The sequence below is a fragment of the Macrotis lagotis genome, chromosome 8, assembly GCF_037893015.1.
Source record: "Macrotis lagotis isolate mMagLag1 chromosome 8, bilby.v1.9.chrom.fasta, whole genome shotgun sequence".
NCBI lineage: Eukaryota > Metazoa > Chordata > Mammalia > Peramelemorphia > Peramelidae > Macrotis > Macrotis lagotis.
In genome coordinates, this window is record NC_133665.1 from 131,484,619 (window position 1) to 131,511,038 (window position 26,420).

General features: G+C 38.4%; 1 protein-coding gene and 1 long non-coding RNA gene across 4 annotated transcripts in view; one reads left to right on the forward strand and one right to left on the reverse strand.

Moving 5' to 3' along the window:
- Nucleotides 1–17,431, reverse strand: part of LOC141496152 (uncharacterized) — a 63,205-nt gene extending 45,774 nt beyond the window's left edge. The window contains exon 1 of the long non-coding RNA XR_012470957.1: nucleotides 17,238–17,431. This is a non-coding gene — a long non-coding RNA (uncharacterized LOC141496152). The remainder of the gene's footprint in view (nucleotides 1–17,237) is intronic.
- Nucleotides 16,415–26,420, forward strand: part of NUP210 (nucleoporin 210) — a 178,069-nt gene continuing 168,063 nt past the window's right edge. The window contains exons 1-2 of one of the 3 annotated variants that reach the window (XM_074198375.1): nucleotides 16,585–16,602; nucleotides 21,916–22,070. Coding sequence is in view for 2 of the 3 variants with exons in the window: in XM_074198373.1 (XP_074054474.1) it covers nucleotides 16,415–16,602 (188 nt within the window). In the remaining variant the exon portion in view is untranslated. Of the gene's footprint in view, nucleotides 16,603–17,048; nucleotides 17,661–21,915; nucleotides 22,071–26,420 lie in introns of those variants that run through there. The other 2 variants (XM_074198373.1, XM_074198374.1) reach the window with 2 other exon arrangements.

Consider the following 26,420-nt stretch of genomic DNA (forward strand, 5'->3'; position numbering starts at 1 on the left):
ATTCCTAGAATAAATCTCTTGATCATAAAAATTATGAATTAATATTCATTTAATGATATTGATCAATTTTCTCTTCATCATTCCTTAGTTTTTAGTGTTAAAATTATGTTTGCATCATAAATGGAGTTAAGTACAGTGTTTTGTGGTCAATTTTGAGAGTAATTTGTATAATTATTCATTATTAATTTAAAATATTCATTTCCTTTGTAAATTAGATGGAATTATTATATTATTATATAATTATATATATTATATATAATATATATAGTATATATATATAGTATTATATATATATAAGTATATATAGTATTATTATAAAACTCACTATAAATGTTTTTGCATCAACTTGAGCAGTAGATGAGATGATAAGGATAATGTGTACCTCATCCTCTTTCCCACTTGATTTTGATTTCTGTGTGGTACCCAGATTTTGAAAGTTTCTCATGACACTTTGATTGGAGATTATGAATACTAAATGCAACAACATCAAATTTTTTTAGGTTTTTGTTTTGTAAGGCAAATGGGGTTAAGTGGCTTGCCCAAGGCCACACAGCTAGGTAATTATTAGGTGTCTGAGACCAGATTTGAACCCAGGTACTCCTGACTCCAGGGCCGGTGCTTTATCCACTGTGCCACCTAGCCACCCCAACAACATCAATTTACAAAAATGTTCTTTTGGGACAAGGACTTTGAGAAAATAGAAAAAACCGATCAATTAAATGAATATGCAACTTAAAAATTATAAAATCAACAATTGAATCCACAATGAGAAAAGAGGAAAATTTAAAAACTAGAGGAGGAAAAAGATACATTAGAAAACAAAGACTATGGAAGTGATAACCAAAATTAAAAGTTAATTCTATGAAAAGATCAACAAAATCAACAAAATTTATCTGATCTGATTAAAAGGAGGAAGAAAATAAAAGCTAACTAGATGAAATAACACACAAAAATAAAAATAATTATCAGAAATTATCGTACAATTGAGACATTAAAATAAATGGATTAGCTGCATAAATCCAAAATAATGAAATTATCAGAACATTAAATAGAGTTCTTTAACAATCCAATTGGTGAAAAAGAAATTGAGCTATTGGTGAAGGAACTATCAAAGGAAGCAGGAAAACATTTTGGTCCAGAAGGATTTAAAGAATTCCATCTAATTTACAAAGGAAATGAATATTTTAAATTAATAATGAATAATTATACAAATTACTCTCAAAATTGACCACAAAACACTGTACTTAACTCCATTTATGATGCAAACATAATTTTAACACTAAAAACCAAGGAATGATGAAGAGAAAATTGATCAATATCATTAAATGAATATTAATTCATAATTTTTATGATCAAGAGATTTATTCTAGGAATTTAAAGATAGTTATTAGGAAAAACAATATAAACAATAATAGTAAAACAGAAAGCTCTAAAATGATGGAATTGTATCAACAGATATAATTTGACAATATACAATATTTATTAATGCCTAAGAACAAAACAAAACAAAAATACCCTACAAAGCATAGGTATCAAAGGATATTTTTTTAATAGTGTAAAAAAACCAAAAGCATATATCTAAAACCTAAATCTAGGATTATATACAATAAGGACAGAGTGAAAGTTTTCCCAGAGTGAAAATATAGCTCTATATTTATAGGCTTTTCCCAGCTGTTAGTAGTTCTAGAAATGTTGGAAATAGCAATAAGACATGAGAAATAAAGTAAAAACAGAAAGGCAAAATCAAGACAAAACAATACTTATTTTGGAAGGGGAATGAAGGCTTATGTAGGGAAGTCCTAGAGAATTAGCAGAGAAACCAAATGAGATAATAACTTTGTTGAAGAAGCAGGAAACTAAATACTCAAAACTCAACAACATTTCTATATAGCAATAGGAAATAACAAAGAAAAGTGACATTTAAATTATCTACAAAATGTAAAAATATATGGGAGTGAACCAGCAAATGCACACTCAAGACCTTTATAAATAAAAATACAAAATGCCTCTTATAAAAATCTTGAATAATTGGAACTTGTTTGGTGCTCATGACTGGACTGCACTAATATAATTAAAACCATGTTATCGAAATTCAATTACATATTTACTATTATGCCAGTCAAGCTACTTTGGGGATTGTTGTAGAGCTAAACAAAATAATAACAAAATTCATTTAGAGCAACAATCTGAAGAGAAATGATGGGAAGGGAGTAGGTAAGTAGGAATGGAAGGGCAAAAGCACTCCTAGACACTAAATTATATGATAAAGGAGTGATCATCAAATTATTTGGCACTAATTAAAAATTAGAAAAGTAGATAAATGGAATAGATAGTAAGAATTACAATCAATTACATGTAATAATCCAGTGTTCAATGAAACTGGGAATAAAAACTGTCCAAATGACAGGAATTATTGGGGAAATTGTAAATCAGATTGGAAGATACTGGGTTCAGACCAACATCTTATCACATATACACAATAAGCTCAAAATGGATTTGGGGCCCTAAATATTAAAGACCATGACTTTAAAAAAATGAGATGAGAGATTGGGAACTTTTTTCACAGTTACAGCTAGAGAGTGGAGAGGGAAATTTTAACCAAAGAAAGTTTAAAAAAATAAATAATTGTGACTACATGAAATTAAAAAAGTTTTTTCATGGAAAAATAGATATTTTATAAATATATAAATGTACATCTATGTATAAAAACATATATACATAAATAAAACTAATACAAATACATAAGACCAAAGGCTATTTTTGAGATGTGTGTGTGTGTGTGTGTGTGTGTGTGTAGTCAAAGGCTATGAATGATTCTTTAAACTATTAATCACAATATTAAAGACTTCCAAATCACCAATAAAAGTAGAAATCAAAATAATTCTGAGGTTTTAGTTTACTCTGGAAAATTTGGCAGAGTTGAGAAAAGATAAGAATAGTTAGTATTGGAGAGATTGTAGGGACACTAGGGACACTAAAGCATTGCTAGTGGAACAATGAATGAATCCAATTATTCTGAAGAACAATTAGTAGCTATATAAGTAATTAAAATGACCATACTCTTGGACCAGATTTTCCACTGCTAGTCACAAAGACTAGAGAGGTCAATGATTACAAAAAACGTTTCACCTAAACTAAAAGATTTACAGCAGTACTCTGTACTAGTAAGAATTTTAGACTCAAAATAAACACAACAATTTGGGCAAAGGTAATGACCAAACAAGCATGTGATTCACATATATCGTTAAATATTACTGTACTGTAAGAAAATGAACAGGCTAAACTCAAAGAAACATGAAAAGAAGTATCTGAACCTGTGCAAAGTTATTAACACCATAAAAATAAATTACAGGAATGTATACAGAAGGAATATATGAAACTGAAGAAAAAATAATATATATATTGACCAAGTTTTGACCCAGAAAAAAAGATAGGAGAACATACCTCCCTTTTTTCTTTACAAATGTTGGGGGAAGAAGAAAGTGAAAGGGAGAGGGATAAGAAAAGATAGACATATACAGGAGAAAAGGAAGGAGAGAGGGAGAAAGACTATAAATCTGATTGCTGATGTGTTTAATTAGTTTTTCTGAATCTTTCCCTGTATTTTTATTCTTTGTTATACAATGACTTGCTAGGAGACATGTGGGTGATATCAAAAACATTTTAAAGTTGTTAAATGCTTATGGTTTCAGTCTTTGATGAGGATCTGGTTGTAGTATTTGGTATTGGTTGAATTCTTAAGGCTATTTTGAGATCTGTATTTTCAATATGGCAATTTTTCATAATGCTAAAATTTAAATAGCACTTTAGGATTGCTAGATTGCCTTACATATATTAATTCATTTTATCCTTTTAACAATTCAATTTATCCTTTAATCTAGGAACCAGATATTATTATTATTATTATTCCCATTTTACAGAGGAGGAAAGCATGCCAGACAGAAGTGACTTGCCCAAGCTCAGTTAGTAAGACTCTGAGGCATATGTAAACTCTTTACTACTTACTTCCTTTTCTCCATTGTACTCTCTAACAACTTTCCTCAGTTTATAAAAATTGGTACAGTTTTGATGTATATTTTTAGCCACCAAATCACTCTTATATGTGCTATATTGAATTGTTTTTACTATTTATATGCAAGATCAGTGAAGTTGGGATATTCAAAGATTGTTCTTTAGCTGTTTTTCAGTCATATCCACCTTTTCATAACTTCTTTTAGATGATTTCTTGGCAGAGATATCGGAGAAGTTAATTTCTTTGTCTAGCTAGTAAAATGTCTGAGGTCACATTTGAACTAAGGTCTTCCTAACTCCAGACTTGGTGCTCTATCCCCTATGCCACAAGTTGAAGGATAGTCCATGTATAAATTCTGTTGACAAATTTGCTCCTGGATTTCCATCATGAACTTCAAATTTTTTAATAAATACATTTGCATGGTTCAGCTGTTTGTTTCACCATTCTTTGTTGATATATTATTGATTGAATTCCTATAGATATTACCCTTGGAGTGCCCCTTGAATTCCTATCTTATAACTTAGAACTTTCATAGGCTCCGTGCCAAATTTAAGCTCTTTTGGTTACATTCAACAAATTTAGTGGTGTGTGCCTGGCCACTTTTGCTTGATGAAAGATTTGTGCTAGTTTCAAAAGTATTTCTAGAAGTTTTAATTGTGTTTCCTGTGTGCTCTGGAAATGTCTATCAATCTTCTTCCTCCTTTTTGATGAGGATGTGTTCATCTTTCCCTAGTTGCTTTAGAATGATGGGCTTTGCATTTCTTTAATAATGTATTTTTTTTTTGTTTTACTTTGCTTTTTGGTTTGGATACTTTTTTTGTTTTCATATGTTTTATAGTTTTCAAATCTTGTTCACAATATCACATTTGTCACATTAGCTCTTTGAGGTAAGTAAGACTATCAATGTGAGGGATGCACTTTGGTGTGACATGTCATAACTTGAGATTTAGCAAAATTATCATGTTAAGAAATTACAATTAATCTCAGAAATGTCAATCTGATTTTTTAAACTTGTGTACTAGGAAACTTGCATATAAAAAAGAAAGTAAAAGCCATGTCCTCTTTCTTTCTTTCCTGCAGTATCCCAGGGAGACTATTAGAATACTTTCCAGATCTCATATGGCCCATTTTACAGTGTATGGCAAGCCAGCTTCTGTTTAGACTTTATTTCTTTAAATAAATTCTTCCATTGGAGCTTTGATTTCAAGATTCCAAGAAAAACTCATGACATAGTTAGGTTTTCTCCTTGACAACTTTATGTGTGATGTGTTTTGCTTGAAAGAATATTTGTATAACCTCTACCCATTTGTTCAATTTGACCTCCAGATTCAATCTTAAAGCCTTCAGTCACTATCCTTCCTTAAGAGAACATTAAACATTTTTACAACAGAATCATAATTCTAGTGCTGGAAGTGACCCTAGAGGTTAGTTAGCCCAATTTCCTCATTTTACAGATGGGGAAACAGAAGCACAGTTGGAACTAACTTACAGTCATGCAGGTGGTATAAGAGGCAGAATTTGAACACAGGTCCTCTTATTTCAGATATATTGCTCTTTTCCTTGTATTTGATCAAGCCTAAATATCATTAAGATATCAATGCAGAAAGATTTCATGAAATGGAAAAACCTATTTAATACAGTTTTAAATGGAACATTTTAAATGGAACATATTATTGTTCAGTCATTTCATTTGTGTCTGATTCTTTGTGACCCCATTTGAAGTTTTCCTGGCAAAGATACTAGACTGGTTTGCCATTTCCTTTTCCAGCTCATCTTACAGAAGAGGAAACTGGAACAAAAAGGGTTAAATGACTTGCCCAGGGTCATACAACTAATAAGTGTCTGAGACAAGACTTGAAGTCAGGAAAATGAGTCCTCCTGACTCCAGGCTCAGCACTCTAAAGACTGTGCTACCTAGCTGTCCATAAAACTAACTTCATGGTATCCATATCAAGCGACCAAAAAAGATGCTGTGGTCTGACTCCCTTATTAAATTGTAAGTCATATTCAGTTCGATTATGGAAAGATGAGAACTGATTTAAAGGTTAAATCTTAACTCATAATTAGGAAATTTTATGTTTCAGTTTTAATGTGGAATGGGCTGATTCTAAGTCTAATTTAATTGAGTTATACTACTTGTAGTGGATTGGGAGTTGATATTGGAGTGTTGGGTTTTTTTTTTTTGTTAATTTTCATTTTGGTTTGGACCTGAGATTTTATTGGTACAATGAACTTCTGAAGTGGAAATATCTTTCATCAATGCAGATAAGGAATTCATCTGTACATTGTAGTCTTAGCTGCCTGAGGCAATGAAAAGCTAAGTGAATTAGACATAGTTGCACAGTTATTATGGGTCAGATTCATGATCTAAATTAAGCATTTCATATTGCAATGTTGGTCCTCTATTCCCTACATCCTTTTCCTCAGTTAAATCAACCAGATTAAAAAGATGTGAATTCAGAATCAGTAACTCGATCTCAAATTAAAACTGGGCCTTACAGAGAATTCCCTAAACTTCAATCCAAAATAAAAAGCTTTTGTTAGAAGTCGGTGTAAAGGTTAAAAACAAAGCAAGATAAATCCTAATTGTCACTACAACAAACAACAATCAATGAATAAATTGTAATGTTCAATAGATTTTCCTTTCCCAAGGCTTGACAATTTCTTATTCCTTCTATTGACAGACTTAATCAATGGTCTGCCACTCTTATTGAAATATGAATTGGTGGGTGATTATAAGATAAACCAAGTTTAAAACTGGTCCAATGAGCCAAAGGCAAAGGTAGAAAATAAAGCATCCTATTATTTAGAGCTGAAAGTAAGATTCTCAAGCCCATAGTTCTCCATCATTTCTGCGTCAAGGTCTTCTTTGGCAATGTTGAAGCCTATTGATTTATCACTTTATATATTTTTCCCTTTTAAATAAAATTTTATTTTCCCAATTATATGTGAAAACAAACTTTTAATGTTTAATTAAAAATTTTTTTTTGTTCCACTATTCTATTAGAAACCAGGAGGGATGGGAATTCAGGGAAGCCTGGACGGATTTGCATGAACTGATGCTGAGTGAGATGAACAGAACCAGAAAAACACTGTACACCCTAACAGCAACATGGGGGCGATGATCAACCCTGATGGACTCACTCATTGCATCAGTGCAACAATCAGGAACAATTTGGGGCTGTCTGCAATGGAGAATACCATCCAGAGAAAGAACTGTGGAGTTTGAACAAAGACCAAGGATTATTAACCTTAAATTTAGAAAGAAAACAAACTGATATCTTATGGCCTGATCTTGCTATCTCTTATACTTTGTTTCTTCCTTAAGGATATGATTTCTCTCTCATCACACTCAATTTGGATCAATGTATACCATGGAAACAATGTAAAGACTGGCAAATTGCCTTCTGTGGGGTGGGGGTGAGAAGTAAGATTAGGAAAAAAATTGTAAAACTCAAAATAAAATTTCAAAATAAAAAAAATTTATTCCAAATTTTCTCCCTCATTTCCCCCTCCCTAAGATGTTAAGCAATTTGATAAAGGTTATATATGTGCAATCATGTAAAATATATTTCCATCACAATAATGATTTAAATGCATAAAATAAAAACATAAAGGACTACAGAGAAAATCAATTGTATTGAAATACAGTTATCAAGGTATTTTAAAAAAACAGATGCCCCAACTCTAATCAAATTCCATTTCAAAAATTAAGAAACTGAGGCTCCAAGATGTCACCAAGGTTGTTAATAGTAGAGCCATGATTCAAGCTCAGGTTATTGGAGAAAATCCAGTGTTCATTCCATTATATCACACAGTATATATCTTCATCTTTAATGTATATGTAATTAATCAACAATTATTTATTAAATATTGAAGATACAAAGAAAGGTAAAAAATAATACCCTCCCTCAAGAAACATATTCTAATGGGAGAGACAATATGTATGGGGGGTATAAGATACAGACAAAGTAGATCAGAAGTAATCTGAAAGAGGAAGGCATTAACAACGGGAAGAACTCAGATTGAAATGAGTCTCAGATTGAACTGGTAAGTGGTAGAGGTGAAGGCTAGAATATTCCAGCAATGAAGGACAGCTAGTAGAAAAGCATGGAGATTAGCACTGGCCTTTCATGAGAGAAGGAAATGCAAATAGACCAGTGTATTTGGAACATTGAGCGCATGTGGAGTGGGGCAAAGGGAAAGGAGAATGGAAAAGCAAGAAGGGATTCTTTTTTTTTTTAATTTTTTGCAAGGTAAATGGGGTTAAGTGGCTTGCCCAAGGCCACATAGCTAGGTAATTATTAAGTGTCTGAGATCGGATTTGAACCCAGGTACTCCTGACTCCAGGGCCGGTGCTTTATCCACTGTGCCACCTAGCCACCTGGGGATTTGTTTTTTAAAGAGCTTTAAGTGTCAAAGAGAAGCTTTCCATATTCCACAACAACAACTCAAACTCAATATATCCATAACAATAATAATGACACCGACCCATTAAAATTTAAGAATATCATTTTAATAGATATTACCTTACCAAATATGCATAATATTCAAACCATACAAAATAAAAAGGTTTCCAAACATAGAGACAGTAGAAGAAATTAACAACATGTGGGAGTAGAAAAATGTCCTCTACCTCTGCTGTTATGTCTACTACTAGAGTTGTATTTCAGGTATTTTTTTTCTTATTTTCAGTTCCAAATTCTTTTCCCCCACACACTTCTTCCACTTATTGGGAAGGCAAGAAATGATACTTATTCTATTTATGACTCATGCAAAATATGTTTAGCATGTTATTTTATATTAAGACAAATTAGCCATGTTATGAATTAAAAAAAAAAACCCAAAAAATAAAGTGAAAATATGCTTCAATTTGCATGCAGAGTTCATTAATTCTCTCTCTGGAGGAAGATAGCATTTTTCGGCATGAGTCCTTGGGAATTGTCATGGATAACTATATCTTACAGAGTTAATTATTGTTATAATATTGCTATTACTGGGACATCTCCTCCTTTTGCTCACTTCATTTTGCATCAATTCATATATGTCTTCCCACGGTTTTCTGAAACAATTCCATTTGTCATTTCTTATAGCACAATAGGATTCCATCACAATCCTATACCACGGCTTGTTCAGCTATACCCCAATTGATGGACATTGAGGAGGCTTTCAGTGAGCTTACAGAAAATGTATTTACATTCCAACAATTTTATTCCATTTTTAAAAAAAAGATGAGATAATAAATGGGGAGGACAGTGATGATGGTAATTAGAGCATCTGATAGTTTTAAAGATGTATAAAGCATTTTATACACATTATCACATGATCCTTGAAATCATCCTGTAGTAATCATCAACCCATTTTTTTTACAGATAAGAAAATTGAAGTTTAGAGAAATTGACTTTTTTTCATGGTCACACCCATAATTGCCAGAGGCAAGACTTATCCCTAGGTAAATTTATGCAATGTTGTTTCCATTGGATTTTTTTAATTCCTCTAGCTTGAATTTCCTGAGCTACAGTGTTTGGACCCCCCCACACTATACACTCACTTTCAAAGTTGTATAATACTTATTTGTATGTATGTCTCATACTGCTACTAAACTATGAGCTCCTGACTGCAGAGACCATGAATTTTTTCACTGTCTTATTCCCAGAGCTTAGAGACATTATCTAACACAAAGTTGGTATTTAATAATTATTTATTAACTTGCTTTGTATGTAGTAAGCACTGAATAAATTGTTGAATTAAACTTAAATTATTATATTTAAGCAACTCTGGTACTTGCCTAGTAGAAAAAACACTAAGTTTGAATCTTGGCTCTGCCACTTACCACCCAAATCTTGATTCCCAAATTAGGATTTGTTATGCCAGTCTTTCCAATTCTCCTCACCCCCCCCCATCACTGTCGTCTCAAGAAGGGTGTTGTGGGGGGAGGGCAACCCTGCTGCAGCTATCCCCCATCACTAAATCTATTAGAAGAAAGAAGTGTGTGTGTGGGGAAAATGGTAGGAAAGGTCTAAGTGGCTGAGAAGGATATACAGGAATTTTATTTTCATACAGTTAGTTATGGACTATAGTGAAAGCCTTTCAAATGAGGTATGTAGCACTGCTCTCCCCTGAATCTTCCACAGTCCAAGTCCTGGATTCAACTACAACATTGATGCCAAAAATTTATCAATCATACATACATAACAGTGATTTAGGTACTTAGCTTCTCAATAACTTTTTAAAAAGTACTTTGAAGTCAATTTCATATTATGTTCTGAGATTCTAGAAATGTTATGGACACTGTTGGACATAAGGTCCCACCTACCACAACTGATCCTTCTTATCTAATAAGAAGTAGACTGTCAACAGAAGGAAAAGATCAGCATTAAATGAAATAAGGAAAGGCTATTACAGAGGTGGAATGGTGGCTGCAATATATAGGAAGACAGAGAAGACAGGAGACAGAGACGAAGAGAAAATTCCAGGAACAGAGAACAGCCAATGGGAAAAAAAAGAAAAGAGGTCATTGTCATGGTAGAATACAGAGTAAAAAGAATAGAAAAGTAGGAATAGGCTAGGTTATGAGGGATTTTGAATGACAGAGGACTTTTATATTTGATTCTGGAAGTAATGAGAAGTCATCTGAATATAGTGAATAGTGAATGACATGGTTAGAGCTGGGCATTAGGAAGGTCAATTTGATATTCTTCATTAAGTGGAAGATAGACTTCTTTAGTCTATAGACTTTAGCAAAGACTTGAGTCAGGGAGGCCAACCAAAAGGATACTTCAATAGTCTGGACATGTGGTGATGATGGACTGAATCCTGGTGGCAGTGTCAAAGAAGAAAAAGGGGGCTAAATGAGAGATATTACAAAGGCAGAATTAACACGACTTACTTAATGGTGTGGAGGCTGAGGAGTTGAAGATTATACCTACTTATGAGACAATAGAGGAAAAGGTAAGATCAAGTTTGAATATGTTGTATCCAAACATCTACTTCAAGTTGTCCAAAAGGCAGTTGGATGGATACGCGAGACTAGATGTAAGGAGAGAAATTAGATCCGAATAAGATTTGGGAACCATCAGCAAAGAAATGATACTTGAATTCATATGAACTGATCAATATTAATAATATTGTCAAATAATATTAAGGGAGAAGGGAAGAGGGGCCCAAGAGAGAATGCTGGGAGGCACTCATGTTTAGTGGGTATGAGGCTCATTGAAGGTGGTCTGCTAAGAGGTGAGCCACTGTCTCTCTGTGTGCCCTTGATGCTCTTAGCTGTGTGTTCTATGGAGCCCAAAGTGTTTACTTTGAAAAAATCAGAATGTTCAAAGCAGGCCTGAGTCAAACAATTAAGCCCAGTTAATGGAATAGAACCTCAGTTCTATTTTGTTGGTTTTTGGAACTGGGGCCATAATTAGAAGGGATTGTCATATTGTTCCTCTAGAGATGAAATTCTTGAACTGGAGTAAGACAGACCAGAAAAAGAACATTTACCAAGAATGTTTTCAATAATCAAGAATGAAATTCAGAGGTTCAAAGATGATCAAATACCATTGTGGATACCATAAAGGATGACAGCTAGCAATCCAATGGAATTATTTCCATGACCTGCTGGGCAGCTTCAAATGAAATCAGTCCTAGGGTTCTGGTGGAAGTATGGAGTATATTGACAATTAGATCATTGAGAGATAAGTTTGAAAATACTATGTTGTTGCTAATTTGTCACAGAAAATCACATATTGTCACTTTGCCTGGGGTTCCTGGAGCAACAGGTGCCTTGTTGATATGGGAGAGATACACATCTAGAAGGACTCCCACAGCATATTCAGACCATCATCAGAAGTATTGTTCCTATTAAATAGCAATGGTTCTGGAAAAGATAGTGAGAAGGATGTCTTTGCATAACATCTCCCTTGCTATAATGAATATAATATGCAAGTCATGCTATCATTCATTTGATATCACAGTGTTCCTAGATTATAATGGACAACAGTCCAGGGGCAGCTAGGTGGCACAGTGGATAGAACACCAGTTCTGGAGTCAGGAGTACCTGAGTTCAAATCTGGCCTCAGACACTTAATAATTACTTAGCTGTGCGGTCTTAGGCAAGTCACTTAACCCCAATGCCTTGCAAAAAAATCCCCCCAAAAAACCCAATCAGTCAATCATTCATTCATCTGAGAAGGAGCAGTCTGACAGATAGAAGAACCAGGAGAGAGTAGAATCACAAAAGTCTAGAGAAAAACATGTCAAGGAAAAAAGGAAGATTGAGTACCAAAGGCTACAGAGAAATAAAAAAGGATAAGAATTGAGGAAAGGTGATTGTTTGCAATTAGGAAATTATTGGTAAATTTGGAGAGAGAAGTTTCAGTTAAATTATGAGGTTGGAAGCCAAACTCCAGAGAGTAAAGAACAGAGTGAGAAAAACGGAAGTACAGACATCAAGTATTGATAGCCTTCTCAAGTGGTTGAACCACAAAAGGGAGGATCTGAGACTACTGCTAGCAAGAATGAGGCTAGCAATGAAGTGAGGGTATTTCTGAGGATAGAGGAGACAGAGCTGTGTTTGTAGGAAATAGGGAAGCAACTAGCAAACAGGAAGAGATGGAAGATTCTTAGTGAGAGAGTAAGAATCACACTTCTACCACTTTTGTTGAGGCCCTGATGACCTCTCTATTGGAATAATTTCTTCACACAGTGCCCAAATGTTTTCCCTAACTATGTCATTCCATTATCAAAAACTTTTAGAAACTTACCCTACAGGATAAAAGAGAAATTCTTTAGCCTAGCACTAAAGGCCTGCCATAATTTGGTTTCAATTTACCTTTCTAGCTTTTTTTCAATCTACTGCTCTTCACGCTTTTCCAGGCTAATGGGACTACTTGCTGTTCCTTTATATCTCTGGTCTCCATGAATTTTTATGAGCCTCCCTCCCTGCTCTTCCTATCCCTCCCTCCCCCACAACTAGAACACATTTTCTCCACATTTCTGTCTGTTGAAATCTTTCTTTCTTTGTGGTTCAGCTCCTAGAAGTCAAGGACTTTGTTTTTCACCTTTGAAATTGTATTGTAGGTGCTTACTAAATGCTTTGTTTGAATTTAGTTCCCACATTTTTAGACAAGAACATGGAGGTCCAGGGGAAAATGACTTGCTTATTGAGCTGCTGGGGGGTAGCTCCAGAATTTGAGCTCAAAGTACCTGATTCAATCCAGGGTTTAATAAAACAGGAGGTAGACTGTCAAGATATTATTAGGAGACACCCTGTTTTCAAAAGCTAAGACCCAGCAGGCAAGTTGAATAATAACAATCCTTTGGGCTCACCTTCTGAAAATAAATGGTCCTAGGCCCAGACACAGAGCCAGTTATGAATGGACTCTTTGGCGTTTGACAACTTTGCCTCAATGTTGTTGTTGTGCCTCACTACTGTTGCTACTTTATACCACTTGACTCTTTGCCATAAGTATATAAATCAAGGCTTAGCCACACTGCAGCAGAACTCCATTGGGGCAGGACTCTGGCACAAATGTCTAATCTGTCTCCTTGCTTGCAAGTCATTTCTCTCACTTTGAAATTAAAATTGTTTGATTCATGACTCTCCTGTCTCTAGCCTGCTCTGTTTAGCTCTGGCCATCCACAGATTAGAGACATGTTTGCTCCAGTTGTACTAGACTGAGTAAGAAAACTTGATTTCAAATACTGGCACTGCCACTTATTCACCTCACAACTGTGGGCAAGTTTGCTTTCATTGCAAAATGGACACAATTCTATTTATGTTACAGGATGACTATAAGGCTCAATTGGGATGATGTATTTAAAGTGTTTTTTTATAATTTTAAGCACCAAATATAAGCAATTACTTTACAGCTGGGGAAACCAAGGCCAGAACAAACTGATCTTACCTACACAGGTTAGTGGCAGAATACATGATTAGAACTCAGGTATTTAAGTGTAATCTAGGGACTGATTGTTCTTTCTCCTAGTCTAACATTCTCTACATTCCTACTAATCAATTCATAATCCTTTCTTCTAATTTTAGGAATCTTTCTGTGTTCCATTTGATACTCACTAAGAAATGAAGCATCAAGGCCTAAGGGTAGGACAACTTATATTTTAATTTTGGGGGGGAGATGAATATTATAAAATCTTAGATAACAATCAATACTGAAATCAGTGGTAATAGGCACTGGGGGGAGGGGTCTTCATCCATTACTGTTTAAATTACCCAGTTATGGCAAGTCCTGGTTGTAGGCATTAATGGTTATTTACTTAATAGAGTAATACCAGGACCATTGGGGGACAAAATGATGTCCGAAATCATGATTTGGAAAAAAAGGCTGGGAGATGTTGGGGCCAATAAATAGAAATTTTGATTACATTGTGGGGTTTTGTTTTTGTTTTTGGTGGGTTTTTTTCTTTTTTGGAAACTGAAATTGTTTTAATTTCTCTAACTGGTTATGTGTGAACTGTTGAACCATGTTTTATTCATTATTTCCCTTCTATCCCTTACTAGGAAGATGGCTGGCTGGCTCTACTTCTGAAGAAGTGGAAAGGTTTGTTTGAAGTGGGAGCCAATGTAAGTACAGAAACTATTCTACTGCTTTTAAATAGGACTCTAAAGAATTAGCTCTGATAAAATATTTATAAGGGAAAAAGGTGAGGTATAAATGGGAATTAAAGCTGTTAAATGGTTCCTGACAGTCAGGCGAATTGGATGAATCAAACAGTGCCCATCTTTGCAGTTTGGAGTATATTCCAGAAAAAGTAAAATACAGGGCAAATTCCACATGCAAAGCTGTATGTTTCAACTTTGATAAAAAACTGAGTTTGTTTTGATTGAAGTGGGTCATGAATCATAATTAGAATTTGGAGAATAGTTTGCACTGAGCTGGGGGGGAGGTGGTATTATTTTTTATTAAGAAACTGCCTGGGGGCGGCTAGGTGGTGCAGTGGATAGAGCACAGGCCCTGGAGTCAGGAGGACCTGAGTTCAAATGTGACCTCAGACACATAACAATGACCTAGCTGTGTGGCCTTGGGCAAGCCACTTAACCCCATTGCCTTGCTCACCCCACCATCAAAAAACACTCTACTAATGAGCCTCAAGTAACAATCCTGATACTTGGAGCTTTTGAGCATTCATCTTCCTCAAGAGTTACAGTAACTCGCTTTGTGTCCAGAACGGGTGGGTTGTGAAAGCCAGGACTAGCAGCCTACCCTGAGCAAGAGCTGTCTGAGACAAACAGACAAACAACAAAATCCACACACCACAGAGTTGTCCTTAGAGGGCCTTTTCAGTGTTTGTACTTCTTAAAATGTTAAGGCTGCATGGGCTGGGATGAGAGATGAGTCCACCGCCGCCACCATCATGATCATGGAGCTCGTCCCCACCCAGGCACCACCCTCAGCAGAAGGCTTCAAGGGGAGTCTTCAAGGGCCTTCTCCAGGGGGTCACCACCCATATATAACCCTCACCAAAAGGTTTATGGGGGAGTCCGGGGTGTCCTCGTCCCATGGGCGCTTCTCATCTGCCCTAAAGCTTAGCAGCTGGAACGAAATGGCTTGTCCTTGGGCACAGCCCAAGTCCGCGGCTTAACGAGCCACCTCAGTCTGCCCCCTGCTCCACACCGGACACCGCAAAGTGGGGGACACCACAAAGTGGGGGACACCACAAAGTGGGGGGCACCCGCTGTTTTTTCTTCCTGGGGAGTCCTCGACTCCCCCCCCCCGGTGCCCGCCAACCACAGATTCCACGTTCTTCCTGGCATCCCCCGCCCTGGGCATCTGCCGGGGGGGGGGGGGGGCTCCCGCGGCCTTCTGCCCCTCAGGCTCTGCACCCCGGGGGGGGGGGGGGGAGCCACAGCGCGGCGTCCGCGAGGGGGAGGGGCGGGGGCGGGGCGGGGCGCCCAGGCCGCGGCCGCAACTTTGTAGCACTCCCGACTTCCTCCCCGTTTCCCGCGGTTTCCAGGCCGGGCGGCCCGGGACTGGTGGAGGGGCTGCCCCCCCCCGCCCGCAGGAGAAGCGCGCCGGCCCCTCCCGCCGCGCCCCCCCCCCCGCCCGCAGGAGAAGCGCGCCGGCCCCTCCCGCCGCGCCCCCCCCCCCCCGCCGCGCCCCCCCCCCCCGCCCGCCCGCAGGAGAAGCGCGCCGGCCCCTCCCGCCGCGCCCCCCCCCGCCCGCAGGAGAAGCGCGCCGGCCCCTCCCCTCCCCTCCCCGCGCCGGCCCCTCCCCGCCCCGCCGCGCCCCCTCCCCGCCCCCGCCCCCGCCCCGGCCCAGGAAGTCTCCTCCGGCCCCGGGAGGCCCCGCGCCCCTCCCCCCGCGCGCCCCGTCACCTGCCGCCCAGGCCGCGGCCGCGCTCCCGCGGGCTGGGCTGTGGGCGCGGAGGCGGCGAGCGAGCAGGGGCGCGGGCGGCATGGCCGCCGCGGCCCGGGGGGCGCCGAGGGGCCGCGGGCTCCCGCTGCCGCCGCTGCTGCTGCTGCTGGCGCTGGCCGCGGGCCGCGCCGCCGCCTCCAAGCTCAACATCCCCAAGGTGCTGCTGCCCTTCGCGCGCGGCGCCCGCATCAACTTCACCCTGGAGGCCTCGGACGGCTGCTACCGCTGGTGAGTGCGGCCCCCGCGGGCGAGCGCGCGGCCGGCCCTGCCCACGCCGGCCCCGCCCCGCCCCGCGCCGCCGGAGGGTGGGCGCCGGGCCTTCCCCTCCGCGGGGCCGGGAGCGGGCGCGGGCCCGCCGCGGGGGCAGGCGCGGCCGCCGGGGCCCAGTGCGCCTGCGCGGAGGCAGCCCGCGGGGCCCGCCACCCGGCACCTCGAAGCCGCGACCCGCCGCGGGCCGCCCCGGGGAGGGGGCGCCGTGCGGACCGGGCACGACCCGGCTCACAACTTTCCAGCCTTTATTTTGCAAACGGGCCCCACTTAGAGCTGAGGGGAGCGCGGGCGCCCCGGGCAGGACCCGCGGGAAACACGGCATTACCCCCACCTGAGCCAGGACCCGCACCCCCGGCGCCCAACCCTGTGCCTCGTGGCAGGAGCGCTCACCCTGTGCTGCAGGTTTTGGAGTGCAGCCCTGCCGCAGCCTTCGGTCCTAGACCAGAGGATGCCAGGGCTGCCAGGGCTGCCAGAGACCCCAGAGAGCATGCCCGCTAAGCCCTTTGGCCTCAGAAGAGGAGCCCGAAGCCAGCAGGGTTCACGAGTTGCCCAGTGACCTGCAGACAGCAAAAGGGAGAGCTGTGTTTACTCACATCTTCTAACTCCCCAATCCCGTACTCTTTCCAGATATTCTCTCCGGTCACAAAGCTGGACTGCAGTACAAGTGTTGAATCTATAATTCAGGTTAAATGATTTTCAAATTCTACCGAATTTCAAATGAAAAAGGAGGTGGGTTTGTTGCTTTTGGCCTAGTCCCCCCTCAGTCATCAAACCTTTGGACCATTGATCAGTATTCCATGATCTTTTACCAGGGTTTAAATCTAAACTTTCACCACTGGTGTTTTAAGAAAAGAAATGAGAACTTTATTTTGTAAGAGTTCTTATTTCTTGACTCTCAGTGAAGACATTGGGTATCCTTGAATTCAGGTCCTTTAGGTGGATTTGGAATCTGAGAACCCAGATCTAAATCTTACTTCAATTACTATGTATCTATATCTGTATGTTTATAACCTGGGGTAAGTCATATATATGTGTGTGTGTGTGTATATATATATATATATATATATATATATAATGTATATATGACCTAGGATAAGTCTTATATTTGTGTGTATATATATACACACATAGATATGTATATATACATACATATATATATAGGTATATGTGACCTGGGATAAGTCTTATATTTATATATATAATATGTAGATATGATCTGGGATAAGTCATATATATGTACATATATGTATATGTGACCTGGGATAAGTATATATACATATATATATATATATATATATATATGTGTGTGTGTGTTTATGTGACCTGGGATAAGTCATTTATGACTGGGGATGGCCTCAGTCTTTTCATCCTAGAATGATAAGCCCTCTCCAGCCCTAAATCTATGACTTGAAGTTTTAAACTTTCTAGATATTTTTACCTTTTTTGCTTGCTTGAGGTCTTTGCAACACATTTGCTTTTGCAAATCCGCGGAAAGTCCTGAAGGACTTGCCTACTCTGAACAATTAGTATACTTTGTCAACAAGCAGAATTGTTAGTGTTTTCCATTCATCTGAATGACTTTGGATCTTAACCTTTGAGAGATAGAAGAGAGCTTGTCTGATCAGATGGAAAACAGACCAGGTGAAGGTAAATAATTTAATTCAAGTTATATTGTCAGTGGTTGAGTTTTTAGGACTCAGTGTTACTTTCAGTATTAGTGCCTGAGGTCAGTTTTTGAAGGGGAAGATGAACAGTCGTTCATTAACTGTAGTATTTTAAAGTTTATTCTTTCACATTTTTTATGTTTAAATTGTCAACTATTTTTGATGTACAGAAAAAGGAAACAAGATATTAAAAACATCTAGTTCTAGATGAATGCCCTGAGATATATTAGAATTCTGTTTCCTTTGAGGTTCTTTATCTACACTTTTTTATAAAATGATATCATCTAGGGGCAGCTAGGTGGCATAGTGGATAAACCACCAGCCCTGGAGTCAGGAGTACTTGGGTTCAAATCTGGTCTCAGACACTTAATAATTACCTAACTGTGTGGCCTTGGACAAGCCGCTTAACCCCGTTCACCTTGCAAAAAAAACAACCCTAAAAAAATGATATCATCTAAGTTTTCTTACCATGTTCTCTTTTCCAAAAGTAGATGAAATCTGGGAAATTCATTTTCCCTTAAATTTTTCGACTAGAGTAAATGGGCCAGGCAAGAGGGAACCTTCCCTTGAGATGTGTCTGAAATTAGCTTGTGCCGGATATGATAGAAGAATCTTACAGTAAATGTATGATTGCCTATTCTAAGTGTATTCTGAGAGGTGTTGGGTGATTGTGATTTTCCCCAACTCAGGACTTTGCAAAAAAAAAAAATTATTAGTCATCCATTCAAATGTTTTCTTTAATTTTAGTGGTTATTCTCATGGTTAGTATCTCTCCAGTGCTGTAGAATTGCTTCTCTTGAAATTTTTGAGAAGTGCAGCATACAGCAATTTATTTTCAGTTATTGAAGCTTGAAGGAGATTTCTTCCCCCCCCCAAAGGAGTTGGTAGGAATCTGAGTTCAATCATATTTTTATATATGCTTGTGTGTTTAACATACAGCAAACATAAACATAGAATCAGTAAACATTTGTTTCATACCTGCTTTGAGCTTAAGGAATAACTAATACAAATACATGGAAGTGAGAGTTTACAAATGAGGGCTAATAAGCATTAATTAATCATTTCCATTGTGCTAAACATGTAAGTAGTGAGTAGACCTAGATTCAAATGGCAACTCTACTGCTTATAGTCCTGAACCAGTTACTTAATCTCTTTAAATCCAGTTCCTCATTTGTAAAGTGGGGATAAAAATATTTGTTACTTACCTCATAAGGTCATTATAAGAAAAGTGTTTTGTAAATCCTAATGCAATATATGAACTGTGAGGTATCATTATTTTTCCATTGCTCCCTAGTTGTACTTCTTCATAGACTTAGGAGAAATTAGAGATCATCTCATGATCTAGTCTAATGCCCATATTTTGCAGACAGGGATGCCAGACGCAGTGAAGGAACGTAAGTTGTCCAAGGTCACAAAGTTACTTTCAGAACCAAGACTAGAACCCAGATCTTCAGTGTTATTAGAACGGTTTTATTTCTTTAAAAATCAATCAAAAAATTTATTAAGCACTTATTGAAGCAGTATTGTTTTAAGTTTTGGAGATCCAAATATCTCAGCTTCTGGAACTGACTCAACCTTTCTTTCACGAGCAGGTTGAATCCTCAGTGTGGTTAGTTATATCTTCTCTCAAGGAGTTTGGGGGGGGGGTATATTTTGTTTACATGTCCTCAGTTGGTGTGTCCTCCCTACAATCAATCAACCATGAACACAGAGTACCCTTTACTAAGAAAATGTAGAATAAGGACTGAAGTTCCAAGACTCTTTTCTCTGCCCCCCCAAACCAGATCCCCTCTTCAAATCCATTTAATCCCTAGAAATAGTGGGCTCAAACTTTAAATGGTTGTAATAAAACAGTCCCTCTCTCCACCCACTAGAATATTTCCTGTCCTTGGGAGTACTTTTTCTACCAAATTCACTTTTGGATGTGGTATCACCAGTGTAAAAGTTGCTCTTTTTTTGCTTAACAATATCTTAGCTGCTGGACTTTTATTAAGCAGTTTATTTTTCAGGGCTGGGTGCTCACTAGATTCTGATAATGCTGCTGCTGTCTCTGCTTGCTGAAACGACTGTTCTTCAGACGTTTCAAAACCCGGTCCAGTCCATCTCTAATGCTCATTCACCTAAGATCAGGAAAGAATAAATACAAAGAAATATGAGAGGGAGAAGGGCGGGGGTGGGGGGAGAGTGTGAGCAAACACCAGAGATATCACATATTTATGGCCATATGGTCACCATAAGATAAGATATCTCCTTATAGAAGAAAGATAAGGCTGTTGCCATTGCTTTGGCTGTTGTATCTCTCTCTGGAGTCCTTAGTGGCCCACAGAATTTTGGAGAAAGAAGAGAAAAAGATAGAAAAATAGAGGAAAAGAAATAGAGAAAAAGGAGAAAGGGAGGGAGGAGGAAAGTGTGTGTGTGTGTGTGTATAAACATGTTTATACATTCACATATGTATATGTATATGCACAGAGACACACACACACACACACACACAAAACCCCAGTATCTTAGTCATAATAGTTATAGTATGGGTATAGCTTACTTGCCTTTAGTTGTTGGAGGATGTGCCTTTATGGTTTGCAAGGGGCCTGGTGCAGGATGTAGGTGGGACAGATATGTTTTATAGATGTGGTCAGGGGAAGGATAGTGGCAGGGTGAGGCTGTAGGGTTTCCTGGGGTACTGTCACTTTGTCTTGAACCACCTCATCATGCAAATTTTTTTTTTCTCAACTGCTTCTTTTGCTGTTGCTTCATGTGGGCAGGTTCTACTATGCCTTTTTGGATAGGCTCTTCAAGATAAGTATCTCCTATCATGTATTTGAGATTCTCTCTTCTCCTCTTTAGAGTTTCAGAGGATAGACTTTGTTCCTGTGCCCCTGGTCTCTGGAGAGGAAGGGTTCCATCTCCTGTCTAGCATCCTTATCTCAGTCAATCAATTAACAATCAGATGGTATACCTATTGTGTGCCAGGTCTGCTGGATACAAAGATCAAAACAGCAACAAACAATAGGAAACAATCTTTCAAGAAGCTTGAATTCTTTTGAGGAAGACAGCTATGTCCAGTGAGAAGAATATAAAGAATAAATAGAAAATAAATAGAAGGTAACTACAGGGTAATAGGAAGAATGGTACTAACAGTAGGAGATATCAGGAAAGGAAAGACTTTGTGTAGAAAGTGCTGCTTCAGTTGCATTTTAAAGGAAGAACAGGATTGTTCTCACATTCATGGACCACTTTATGGTTATACATCTTTTTATCAAATCATTGGTTCTCAGAATTCATACCAGTGCTGTCAAAGTGGTAGGTTAGGAATTATGATCTACATTGTATAGCTAAGGAAACTGGTTCAGATGTGTTGATTTAGATTTACCCAAGGTCACATAATGAGTACATGCCCAAGTCTTCAGTTTATTGGCCCAAAACTATTTCTGCTACATCATATTAATCCCACCTCATTCAATAAAAAATGAGCTGTTTGTCATGGATGATCTCTAAGGTCCCCCTGGTTCTGATAATTTATGAGCAGGATGCTACTCCCAATTCAACCTAACCCATGTGCCCCCCCCCCTTCTTGTGTAATACTCACTTCTCTTTTCTTTCATTACAGCTTTCTAACCCAATCCCTGCCCCACCCCTCAGCGGAAGCTAAGGACTTGAAAGAGCTTTTCACCCCTTTCAACACTAGTTAGCCAGTCTGAGGAGTATCAGTACAAGACCAAGACAATCCTTCTACCTACAGGCTTTAGAGCTACAAATCTTCAGGTGAATCAGAAATACTTGCATAAATTTTGTAAAGGTGAAGCTATGAAAATTGAAAACCCCTAAAGGAACAATTTTGCAAACTAAACCCATGTGTCTACTTGGTTCTCAAAACTGCCCTCTTTAGTGACAGCCAATCAAAAAACATTTAAAAGAAAACAATATAAATTAGTCTTGAGAATTAGAGAATAAATAATGCTTTCATTTATAGAGCTCCACAGACCTCATTTTGATGCACTAAATGCTTCTACTAAAGAGAAAAAGTAATATTTAAATCCAATCAGAAAATAAACTCTCTGGAAAACAAACTACCATGTCTATAAAAAGTTCATAGATATTTAGACCAGAAACAGCTTGACTGTAAAAAGAGGACATTGGAAGTATTGACTTGGGGGAACTTAATGGATGAGTCTCAGTATGCTTATAGTATTTGTTTAATTTTTCATGTGGCATGGAGACCTTAATTTTTAATTTCTTAATGTTTCAGCTCAAAGTTTTACTGATTGCCTGTGATATTTCTAAGGTCATGTGGGATGCTGTGGAGGCTTCTGAGAAGGAATAAAAACATTGTTCTCTTTTCATCAAGAAAATTACTGTCTTTCTGATAATTAGAAAATGAAGACAGGGTATGGTTATGTGCCAGATTAGAGGATAGCTATAAGAGTGGTTTAAAGTCATAGATCTTGGAGCTGGAAGGGACCTGAGAAGTTATTCTTCAAATACATGTAAATATTTGTATATGTAAGCATATATGTTTATATTTGCTGTGTCCAAATTTGTATGTCACTTTCTGTTTCTTGGATACATCACCCTTCTGTCAGAAGGTGGGTAGTGTGCTTCATTAGTCCCTTGCAATTGTGAGTGGTAAAATGTTGCTACTGAATGAACTGTTCTCTGGTTTTGCTTTCTTCCCTCTGAATTATGTGAATCTTCCCAGGTTTCTCTGAAACTGTCCCTTTCATTATTTCTTATGGTGTAAGATATCCCATTACATTTGTATGGAATATTTGTTCAACTAATAGCAGATTGATTAACACTACCTTTGTTTTCCTGTTCTTTTTCACAAAAAAATCCCCAAAGTTTTGTAGACTTCTTAAAATAAATGTGGCTTTTTCTTCTTCCTTGGATCTCTTTAGAGTATAGGATGAGTTGTGTGGATGCTTTTGTTGTTTGTCCTTTGTTTTAGAGGGTAACATCTTGATTCATGGGCAAATTAGATTTAAATCAGTCAGAGTTGCAAAAGGTATCATTGAAGTCCAAAGGCAAGACAAAAGTAAAAATGACTGGTGATGATCCAGGATACAGTAGATGACCTTGGTGTCTTTGATATCTGACCACTTTCTAAGCACTCCATATTGACTGCTTCAGTTGCTTTCATAGTCATTGGAATAAATTGGTCTCATCTACCCATTCTGCTGGGGAAGTCTGCACATGCTTGGGGTAGGCACTCCTTTAATTCCCTGATGGATTTGAGGTTCATCCAGTATCCTCAAATCTAGTTTAATCTATCTGCCAAGATGGCTTATCAGATGTGACAATTTTATATACTACTCTTGGGAGTAATATATATATATATATATATATATATATATATATATATATATATATATATATATATTTGTGTGTGTGTGTGTGTGTGTGTGTGTGTGTGTGTGTTAGCCTCTTGGAGCTGCCACAGGTGAGAGTTAGGTGCCAGGTGGACACCGAAGATGGATGAACATTCCTGTAAAGGATTCTGCAGAGTGGCAGAGTGTCACAGCAGAAGTGTTGGTCCTTCCTAACCTCCCCTCACACCTCAATACCTAGTTGTGGTATTGTCAGTCAAAGGTTATATATGAAAGTTTTAAGTTTCCTAGAATTAATATATTTCTTTTTTCTATTGATCCCAATCAGTCAATAAGCATTTATGCTAGGTATTGGGGATATGAAGAAAATTAACATAAAGAATATGCTAATCATAGGAATTCCATATATTATATAGCTATAGAGTATATTTTATATATTATATATGAAATGTTCCATAATACAATAAAAGGGCTTTGATTTATGGAGTAAAAAGACCCAAATTAAAATCTTCCCTTTGTCTCTTCTAATGTGACATCGAGCAAGTCATTTAACATCTTCCTCTCAGTTTCCTCATCTGTAAAATGAAGCAGATTCAATATAAATCCTTTATGCAACCCTTGACAAGTTTTTGTTGGGCAGTGTGGTCTGGAAGAGTCAATAACAATGTTTTGCCCTTCATTTTCGAAGAAGACCACAGCATCAGGGAGGTGATGCCATGACAAGCACGTGAATTGGATTTGAGTGTGTGTGTGTGGGGGGTGCTGTGCTGTTACCAACCTCACTTTCTCCTCCAGGACCATCTAGGTCCAGTGGCCAGATATGAGTCAAGATGACTGGAGACAGTCCTGAATGGGGGGCAATAAGGGTTAAATGATTTGCTCAAGGTCACACAGCTAGTAGATGTGCAAGTGTCAGAGGCCATATTCAAATTCCCAGTGCTCTATCTATTGCACCACCTAGCTGCCCCTTCCAGAAGAACTAAAAGCTTGGACACCCCTGAACTAGACAAAATCTAAGATGTGTTCAAATGGTAGATTTTTAGTCCTCTTGTAAGAAGGACTGTAATATACTCCTCAACCCAATTAATATAATCAGCAAGGTATTCTATACCCTACTGCTACTATATGAGTTATAGGATCAGTCAGTCAGAGCTATAAGATAGATGCGAACCAGTTCTCAAACAGTTTGAGAAGAATGAAGTGTTTTGAGCTTTTGAAATGGATCAGATGAACATAGACAGAAATTGTATTGAGATTGGTTAAAAGAATGTGACTCATCCCAGGATTACACATAAATCAGAAAGGAATTAGCAGCACTGAGGCTCAAAGCTTTATAATTACATGGAGGAGGTTAAAACCTGGTACCTTTAGTTAGAACATAGTAATGGGGTAAGCAGAGGATTTATCATCCCTTCTCCCATTTTGACTAGAAGAAGGCCTTGTGAACTTTGAAAGGTCAGAATTTTGACTTCCCATTGGAGCTGGTAGTCGAATCTATGGAAGGAATGGCTTATGGAAGTACGTTCTCTAGGAGCTGAGAGACATTCCAAGACACTCATTTTAGATGAAGTAAAAAAAGGTACCGACTCTTGTAGCCCAGCAGAAAAATGCCCCAATCTAAGGTACTATTCAAGGGGGGAACCAGCAATTTTCAGTAATCTGGATTATGTTTCCTCCTTTACCACATGTGACCCTCTAAGCTTGTGTTCATATTACCCTGGATTTTCTAGTAGAGGGAGGGGTCTGGCCATGGTTCACTGAGTGATTCCAGAGCTTGCCTCTCCTCCCTTGGGATAGAGCACTGGCCTTGGAGTCAGGAGGAACTAAGTTCAAATCTGGTCTTAGACATGTAACAATTGCCTAGCTGTGTGACCTTGGATAAGTCATTTAACCCCACTGCCTTTCAAAAATAACACCCCCCAAAAAAAGAGAGAGTGTACCCCATGCTGTTTGGGAGGGATTTTTTTCACAACTCTTACTATACCTTCTCAGTAAAAATAAATAAACAAAAAAAACCCCTTTTCTAAAAGCTATCTGACTAACTGATGAAAAATAGAGAGCACACTGGATGGGATTCTTGAGTAAGGATATTAGGCAATCCCAACCCTTAAGGGTTTACCCTTTGAATCCTGAATGGACAATAATCAGCCTGCTTTAGGGACCCAACCTGCCAGGGAAGTGAGAATGGAATCTCAAAGACCTGGAGTCAGGAAGACATGAGTTCAAATTCAGCTTCATATACTTCTTCTTAACTATATGACCCTGGACAAGTTACTACCTTTTTCAGTTTTCTCATCTGTAAAATATGATTAATTATAGCACCTGACTTACCAAGTTGTTATAAAGATCATTTGAAGTATTATTTGTAAAGTGCTTTGCAAACCTTAAATGATAACTGTTATTATCTATATTTATTCCTCCATCCATTTGTATCTATGCATGAATACAAAGTAAGTACACTGTCATTTCGGGGGGGGGAATATTAGAAAAGGTTTCTCATATAAGAACACTCTTGAGCAGGAGTTGATTGGGAGTTAGTGATTCTAAGGTGAAATGAGGGAATACATTTCAGGCACAGGACTGACTTTCATTGTGCAAAGGTATAGATAGAGCTGGCAGTGGACTGTTGTATACAATGTACAGAAAGGACTCTTACTTTACTTCCAGTGACCTTGAACAAATCTGCAAGTACTGGTGCTCTGTCACTTCTAGTGTGAAAGGAAATAATAGTGGGCTAAAACCTGGAAGGTTAGACTGGTGTCACAATCTGACACAAAGTAGCTGTTTA